The 9,899-nt window shown below is 29.6% G+C and overlaps 1 protein-coding gene across 1 annotated transcript; it reads right to left on the reverse strand.

Annotated features, from left to right (window-relative positions):
- Nucleotides 1–2,509: 2,509 nt before the first annotated feature.
- On the reverse strand, nt 2,510–3,267 carry LOC118035406 (rust resistance kinase Lr10; the record flags this gene model as incomplete). Its single annotated transcript, XM_035040962.2, has 1 exon — nt 2,510–3,267. A coding segment is annotated over one exon (708 nt), but the record flags the coding sequence as incomplete, so codon positions are not given.
- Between the last annotated feature and the right edge of the window lie 6,632 nt (nt 3,268–9,899).

Consider the following 9,899-nt stretch of genomic DNA (forward strand, 5'->3'; position numbering starts at 1 on the left):
CTACAACTTTCATGTGAACATAAAAATCTAACAAGGCCGTTTTCAAGTCCAAATCATAGCAACAACGGAGAAGTCCGAATCTGTCCTACAGCCCGAACACTGTTCAGTGTTTGGCCCATATCTGGAGTTCTAGAAGTCCAAATGACCTCTACTTTTTTTTCCTGGAAAGCTGAGTCAATTTCCTACAACTTTCATGTTTACCAGAGGACCCAGTTCGGATGGTAGAAGTTTTGTTTTATTCAGACAAGAAGATAAGGATTTTCACCAAGTCAAAAGTTGGCCACCCACTCAACAATTATTCATCAAATCAATAATTCCGAATTTTGGCCTATAAAAGGAGGCATTTTCCATGTATTTTGGGGCTTGGTTGTTCAGATCAAGTTCATGCTCTTTATTTCTCTCTTTATATTTTTTTGTAATTCTTAAGTTTTGCTTTCATTAATTTCTTGTTTATGCTTTTCATTTCCTTTCTTTTTCTTAGTTAACTTGTATCTTATTTATGTTCTTGTTTTGTTTATTTATGTTTCTCTTCTTCATTATGTTTAGCTAAGTTTATTATGTCAATGTGAAAAGGTTACACTAATGGTGTAAGAACAAGTATGGTGTAAGAACAAGTATGGTGTAAACTCAATATGGATCTTAATGTTTAATATTAACATGTCTTATCTTTTTATCTTGCTAATTCTTAATACCTTGCTTGTTAAATTGTTAATATACATTTGTGTTGTATAACATTTGGTATATCAAATGCTTGGCACTCTCATAGCCCAACAGTATGGTATTACCTACACCTGGGCTATGAAAATAACTTGATTTGTTGTTAACATCAGTTAATATCATGAATTCCTCACAATATTTAAAAGTTTGGTGTTATGTAATTAAGATAATTAATATGATCATGTTAATAATTTATAATGAGTTATTAATGAGAAATCATCCGATTGGAACCTCCTTTATGTGTGGTTTCCAAATTGAGTAATAAGAGTTTATATTATACTTGTTTGAAATACCATTGGTGGATCCTCTAACCTTGACATTTGTTTTTATCATTATTTAATCCTTACATTAATCTTCCATCTCAAAGTTCTCATTAATTTCTTCATCTTCATCTTCATCTTCTTTTATTATTATTATTGTCATTATTATTATTATTACTATTATTATTATTGTTATTACTATTCCTATTATTGTTATTATTGTTGTTGTTGTTATTGTTGTCTCTTCCTCCTCCTCTTCTTTTTACTATTATTATTATTGTTGTTGTTGTTGTTGTTATTATTATTATTATTATTATTATCATAAAATCAGTATATAGGCTGGAAACTTGTGACCCGATCTTTTAGATCATTCTCAGGTATAACAACGCCACGTACTGAGTATTATTATTATTATTAGTACTACTACTACTACTACTACTATTAATATTATTATTACTATTATTATTATTATTATTATTATTATTATTATTGTTATTGTTATTGTTATTGTTATTGTTATTGTTATTGTTATTGTTATTGTTGTTGTTGTTGTTGTTTTCTTGTTATTTATAATTTATACAATTAACCTCTATGTGGTTCGACCCCGGTCTTGCCGGGTTATTTATTACTTCGACACTCCTGCACTTGGGAGAAGACATCAATCTTTTGGTCGTGTCAGGCCCAGCCCAGTCCATTTTATTTATTTATTTTTTTATTTTTTTTGTTCTTGTGTTTTTTATTATATATATTAAAATTGTGATTTTTCCACGGATTTTTCTACGTCATTTAGACTAAGATTGGTCTGTATTTTTATATCATAAAAATACAAATCCGGTATTAAAAATACCCGATTTTCAAAAAAAGAACTTTTGTCTTTAGGCATACGGCCAAGTCTCTCAAAGCTTAAAAAAAAAAAACTCATATTTTATTTTTTATACAACAAAGAAAACTTCAAAAAAATATATTATTTTAGCATGCATTTTTGGTTTTAATAACCAATTTATTAAAGTCATGAGAACTTGGCTAATATTTCAAAAAAATATTTTGTTTTGTTTTAATGTCTGCGATTACGAATTTATACGTAAAATGTATTCCCAATATTAAAAAGGTAGTCCTTTATAGTATTAGACCGGTTAGATTTTTACCCCAAAAGATAAGAACCTCCTTATTGAGGAGGGCTTTTCTTGAACCCTAGACGGACCAACATGATAAGACCTTAGAATCTTTTAGACAATAAAACAATGCAGCTTACCTTAGGCAGGGCGTATTTGAAAAGCTAATACCTTCCCTTTACGCAATCAGTCTCTGTACCCAATCTCTAAGACCAGTTAGGGTTCCTAGTGACCAAAATACTAGGTGGCGACTCCCACTCTATTTTTCACCGCTAAGAGACAAAGAATTCCTTGTCTCACCATATTTTTCACAATAGATAGACTTACCACACTCGATGATGGGGGGGTGAGCGATCGCCGCGACGCTGCACGCATGCGACAACAAACACGACTATCATCAAAATTTAGATAGTTAAGGTATACAAAATTAACATATTACTTAAATAAACAAACATATAAGAGTATTTCTATCAACGACCAAATTGATATGAAGAATCAACGCTACAAACATTCGACGGATCTCTTAAACTTGTTGGATTAGCCATATTGATCCTATCATCATTTGATGTCTGTTGTGGAACGAGAAAAGGCTTAGGAGGCATTTGTAGAGATTCAATATCTGCTTCAAGCATCTGTACAACTCTATGCATCAATGGACGATCAATAGGCTTCAATTGTATGCACCATAATGCCACTATAGTCATCTTTTTTATTGTGTTCTTTTCCTGCTCTGTCGCTTGATCTTCAAGTATATCCTTTCCTTCATTAACTTGGTCATAAATCCATGAAGGGAAGTACATCTGACTTGAATGATCTGCCAATGCATTTAGATTTTTTCTTTTACCAACCATTTCCATCAACAACATCCCAAAACTATAGACATCAGCTTTGTAAGAGACGCCTCCGATACTTTTGTAAAATAACTCAGGAGCCATGTATCCTATCGTTCCTCTAGCCATAGTAAGGGACACAATGCTATTATTAGTTGGATACAATTTTGCAAGTCCAAAATCTGAGACTTTTGGAGTGAACTTTTCATCGAGAAGAATGTTGTGAGGCTTGATGTCAAAATGCAAAATCTGCATGTCACAACCTTGATGTAGATATTCAATGCCACGAGCCACCCCAAGAGAAATTTCATATATTTTCTGGTTGCTCAGCGGTATGGTACCTTGCCTAGAAAAAATATACTTTTCAAGAGATCCATTAGGCATAAACTCATATATAAGGGCACGCTTTGAGCCCTCAACAGTAAAGCCTATGAGCTGCACCACATTGCAATGGTGAATTCTTCCAATGGTTGCAACTTCATTGATAAATTCTTGCCCATTACCTTTTTCTTTGCGCAAAAGTTTTACAGCTGCAAAACGGCCACTACGAAGCTTTCCTTTGTACACCGAGCCATAACCTCCTTCACCTAACTTGTCATTGAATCCGTGAGTTATCTTCTTAATCTCCGAGTAAGAGTACCTTATAAGCGTGAGATTATGATCATGACTTTGCAAGAATTCTTCAATCTTACAATACATTGATAAATGTCTTCTTCGCCATTTATAGAGCAATAAGGTTATGAGACATGGAAGCCCACAAATGAATAATAATGTATGATATATCCCTGCATATAGACATTATAAGAACATTAATCAATTATGGAAACATATTATTTGTTATTAGATTGCCATGTAAAATTTTTTTCTAAATGAAATTATGATTCTTAATTCAAACATGTATCAACAAAAGCATTGATTTTTTTTTTTAATTTGAAATTCTTATCACCAAATAAAATTTAATTGAGATTTCATTGATTTAAGGGAAAAATCAAAACATGAAAACATTAATATATATATATATATATATATATATATATATATATATATATATATATATCAAGTTTTTCTTGCCAATATATGTTGTTTTCAAATTTTGTAATTTTATTCATTAACTTATAAAATATCTCTCTTTATTTCTTAGAACAACAATTAAAATGAGTCCTCAAACTTTAATTCATTTTCTTAATTCCATCCTAATCCTCTAATTTTAAACTCAGAGCTCTAATAAACAATGAAAATAATTGTATATTTCACACCTCCATTCTTGATATTTTTAATATTATCTTTTTATTCGTTCAATCCCTTTACTCTAGATATTTTTTTTAATATGATCCCTCTATTGTGATTTGATCAATGTTTCCATTGAATCTCAACGCACGCCAAGAATATAGAATTTTACACCTATAATTTTTTTTTAAAAAGAATAATTAAAATTTTTTATAAAATCAACAATTGAGAAATATTAGAAAAACATTTCAAATTTTGAAAATTGAGATAAATTTGAATAAAAAAATTAGATTGAAAATGAAATTGACAAACCATTAGAGAAAAAAAAAACACCATAGAGTATTGTAAATATTATTTTTTTCATAACAAATAAAAAGAGAAAAATAAAATATGTTAAGTCATTCTTTTCTATTTAAATTTTTTATTTTTAAATATTTAAATTTTTTTTAAATACTCCATTTCTTTTTTTTTTACTAGATGCTTTGCAATTTATTTTTTCTATTTTTAATTGATAATGTTTTAGATATGCAAAAGATAATGGCTGAAACCATTGAAGTACCAATACTTAGAGATAATATCGCACTTAATGGTTTCGAATCTTAATATACATTCATTGTCCATTTTAAAATTTCAATGAAGGGTTACAATTTATTTTTTTCCATTTTAATCTAGTATTTAATTTGTCTCTAAGAGTTTTAGAGATTTTAAGTTTGATTTTTTTCCCTAATGTTTCCCATTTGTTATTTTTTATAATTTGTATTATCTTTCTTTTATTTTTGGTAACTTTGCATTTCTAAATTTTTGCCACTTATCCATATTTAATGGAAAAATTGGCATCGGTTGCAAGAGAATAAGTAATTAGAATTGAATTGAGGAATTTAAATTTGAAAGACTTATTTTTTAACAATTTAAATGATGAAAATGAGCAAAAGGTAATGCATGGATGAAACCATTAAATATGTATCTCTAAAATTGATATTATCTTTTAAAGATTTTGCATATTAATATATACATACATTTAATGGTTCACAATTATTCCAAGAAAGCAAAAGAGAACACTTACCGATGAACACAAGTAGCTCAAGTAGTGTAATGAGCAAAAGTATGAGAATGCTTAGTGCATTTGAAGCGATGATCTTCGTGCCATACTTTCCTACCAAATAAATAAATGAAGGGAATGAAAACAAATAGAAAACTAAGAAACACAAACAATATTACATAAAGGCTATGCTCTTGACAGTCGCTTAATTTGGATAGTTGCCTTGGACACTCCCCTCCTCTATGAGCCAAGAAAGTTTCAACAAAATTCTAATTTGAAGAGAGAAACTAAAATTGTAATAATTATAACCAAGAATAGATAAGGACTAAAATAAGATTATATGGATAAACTTGCTAAGAATCTCTGGTAAATTCAAAAAAACTTCTATCGCGATGCTCTCATGCGCTAAACAATGCATGTATAATCATATGAAAATGTACGTAGTTTATACATCATATTTTAGCAATTGTAAGATTCTTAATTAAATTATAATAACCTCTTATAAGGAAAATAAAATATTAAAAAAAAAATTCTATTTATACCCAATATATATGCATTAAACGTTTTTTAAAACCATCCCTTCAAGAAACATTATTAAGGAATTTTGAATTGTAGTAATTTTAAACTTTTGTATGGTTTTTGTAATAATTTTATGATACTTCTAATTAAACTAATATATAATTAAGTATAATTATCTAAACTAACACCAAATATTTAGATTAACTCTTTGAACCGAATAAAAGAAAACTTTCACATCCATTTTTGTAAGAGAAAGATTGTAATTTAGCCTAAATAAGACATGCATGAGCTAATTAATCCTCACCGTTTTTATAAAAGTTTAATTCCAATCGCCCTACAATAACAGAAAAAAAGCAAAGTAAATATGTGAAATATATATATAAAAAATATAAGTGAAAAGGCTAGCATGAACAAAAAGGGCATTATTTAAATCCTTTAGGATATATATATATATATATATATATATATGTTTTGTTTTCATATATCACAATTCACAAATAAATTTATTAGTACTACTCTTCTTAGAAAGTGTTATAATAAGATAAAATAAATTAACTCACCCGAGCTTCTATAAAATGTCAAGTCGCCAGCTATATTCATAAAAAAAGAAGACGAATAAAAGGTATTGTCACTTGTCAGTGTCTAAGATTTTGGTATACAAAAAAATAAAGAAAATGCCTTTGAGATAAATGTATCAAATCTAATCCGTATATTCTTTTTGCAAAATTGAACCATAATAAATAAAGACTCCTCACCTGGTAAATACCTATATAGCGGCCATACAGCGACAACTACATTTCAAGGAAAAGATAATAACATTGCGTCAATATTCAGAATCTTATAATTCATAAATTTAACTGAAGGAAAGAGCATGCAAGTGTGTTTTGGTATTCAAATAACATGATAGCTAGAAATAGACTTGGAGAGTTTAAAGCAAAATTAAGAAGAAATGTACTAAAAGATTATCGAATTGAATTCATTATTAACAGAGTGGATTATCATTCTGAGAGCTAATCATTTCAACAAATTCATATATTTTTAACGCTAAAACTTCTTAAATTTACTTTAAACTTAGCTAGAAATAGGCATCTATAATGGATATCCTTACTTCATACTCAACCTTTCACCATCTTCCATGCAATTTTATGTGGTCTTGAGGGGGTGTTTTAAAAATCTGGTCATTGCCCATTGGATAATAAATGTTAATGTTCCATGTATTGGTAATAATAATAACAATTAATTATTATTATTATTATTTCAAACAAAAAAATAGATTTATAAAATAAAATAAATATGACAATCACGTTTATATTCGCATATGTGATATAAAAAAATATAACTGTGATGTGAAAGAGAGGTACTTACCTATTGCATTTTGGATTGGAGAAACCGCTTAATCCTACATGTATATATATATATATAAAAAAGAAAGAGTTAAATTAATGAAATTAATTAAAATCCTGTTAAGAGAATAATTATGCAACTGATATGAATGAAAGAGCTAACACGAGCTTAAGACAAACGGTAACGCATTATTTTTCTCTTTTTATCAGCAAACTGTGTTGTTGAGATATTTCTGTGCGTGCGTGTGTGTGTGTGTGTGAGAGAGAGAGAGAGAGAGAGAGAGAGTAACGTACCGCAACGCGTGCGTATGTTGGCTGCATCAAGTTTGCAGGGGTTCTCTTTCAGAAAATCACAACAGTACCCAGACCATGAAAGATCAAACCCATATAGAATACTATCGCGGACATCTATACAGGAAATATTGGTCCAATTTTTCGGCTGATAAGTAAAAGGCGCGTAATACATCAAATTTACACGGCACGAGTCCGGTATGTCCCTAAAGGAAGAATCAATTAAGACATAGCTGGAATAACCCTCCATATTGTGGGAATTAAAAAGAGTACTACCATTTTTGCATGAAGAAGCATCCACAATATAGTCTGAAGGACTCGTTATTGGCTTTGGGCAACTTATAAAAATAAAACTTGATGAATCGAGGGAAATATCATTGTAATATTCGAACAAGCCAAGATTATATGGAAGATAATCCGTGTTGTCATAGGGATCTATGATTAAAGAATGACCCTTCTGAACATCAGCATCCACAAGTCGAATCGTCAAGTTGCTGTAATGGATTGCCTGAACGTAATATTTTACCGTCTTCTTCTTCAAGTATAAAGCTGGGCGGTTGTTTTTACAAGTAAGTTGATATTTTTTTTTGCCGCAGCTTTTGGGATCGGTGCTTAGTCGAAAAGGGAAGCTAATATTATGGATGTTGCCACAAGAAGATGGAGCGCAGTAAACACTGTTCTTTCTAGCACTGCAACTCTGGTGGCCGGCTAGGATGACTAGAAGAAGGGCTGGGTATGCACCGAAAAGGTGCTTTGATATTCCACTCAACATCGAGAGAAAACTTGCAGGGAAATAAAATAATGGTTTTGTTTTGTTACGCTGCCTGCATATATATATATATATATATATATATTATGTGGTCTTGAGAACAATACTACTTTATAAACTGGGTCCATCCTCATTCAATACAAAAGGGGATCGATCATGGGTCAAGTCGACGAATTAATAATTGCATGGTTACTACTGAAGCATTAGGAAATTACATGAGGAGTTCGCACCAACGAAAGTGAAAGTAATTACAAAATATCAACGATCACTTTTAAATTTTTTAATTTGGTAATCATTCCGTATATAATATTTAATTTAAATTTTATTTAATTTTTTTAGAAAATCATTAAATAACACTAACAACTTTTTAATCTCAGTAATTTTATTTATAAACAACAGTAATTAATTATATGAATTAATTAAACTGGATATTTATATAAACAGGGTCCATCCTCATTCAATACGAAAGTGACCGATATATAAACAGGGCACATATATATATATATAAACAGGAGGAGTTTTATACAATACAAAAGGGGATCGATCATGGGTCAAGTCTACGAATTAATTATGGCATGGTTCCTACTGAAGCATTAGGAAATTACAAGATGAGTTCCCACCAAAGAAAAGGGGAAGCCAACTTTGAATTTTATAAAAATGCACAGAAGGGGTACCCACCAATGAAAGTGAAGGCAGCTTTTACGACTTTGCAGCAATTACAAAATCAAGGTAGTGATCGTCTTGGACCGTTCAGTCAACTAATATATGAACAGACTTTGATCTATATAAAATTATAAATTAAACACAGTGAAGAGCATAGTACTTTAATATTAGCAAAGACATGCGTCAGTTTAATTTTGCTTGTTGTTTTATTTTAACCTTTTTTTCCTTTTAATTTCACACCAAATTAAATTGAATTAGGTTCAAATTATCATAAAAAAAATAAAATAAAACTTAAAGAAAGAGGACCCAAAAGTAAAACTAGAAAAATAATTACTTGCCTCACACAAAATTTATGATAATTTTTATTTTAATCCAAAAAATTATTTTATTTATTTTTGAGTTATTGTATTTATTTTAAAATTTTTATTTTAATCCAAAAATGACTTCCCAAGTCTATGCAAAACAAAAAAGAAGCAAAGTAGCTTAAACAACAAGTCGAAAGAACACCCGTTCCACAAGCTTGAAGAAAAACAACAACAAGTAATAGACTAATGAAAATAATTGTAGGGCCATGAAAAAATGATTGACAACAAGTTGCTTGAAATGTCAAAGATCAATTATGATTGTTTGCTTACAGAAATTATACTTTTTTATAATTTACAGAGAATTAATAGGTTTTTATTTTTATTTTTGTCAAATATTATGGAGTTGAAGGGTTTGGTCGAGAAAAAAGGTATATAAATACACTGGTAATTACATATCCAACGTATTAACAATAATTAAGAAAGCAAATTGTTTCCATCAATTCAGATTAAGAAGTTAGAACCACTCTAAAATTCAGATTAAGAATCCAACAATAATTAATATGGAAGTACATCAGCCTAACAGATATTTCTTTCTTCAACCAAATTAGCAACAATTAATTGATGATATTGATTTTCGGGAATCTTGACTTCACAAGTCCACGAAGAAAAAGAAGTGCAAGTGGATGATGAAACTGTCGGCAAATCACTTCAATCCATTAAAAAAGTCAAGGAAGAAACTTTTTTATTCCACAAGAACACAACAAGTTGATGCATGTCTATGAAGAAAAAGCAAAGAAGTTTACCCAACAAGTTGGAGAACTGTT

The sequence above is a fragment of the Populus alba genome, chromosome 3 (genome assembly GCF_005239225.2).
Source record: "Populus alba chromosome 3, ASM523922v2, whole genome shotgun sequence".
Taxonomy (NCBI): domain Eukaryota; kingdom Viridiplantae; phylum Streptophyta; class Magnoliopsida; order Malpighiales; family Salicaceae; genus Populus; species Populus alba.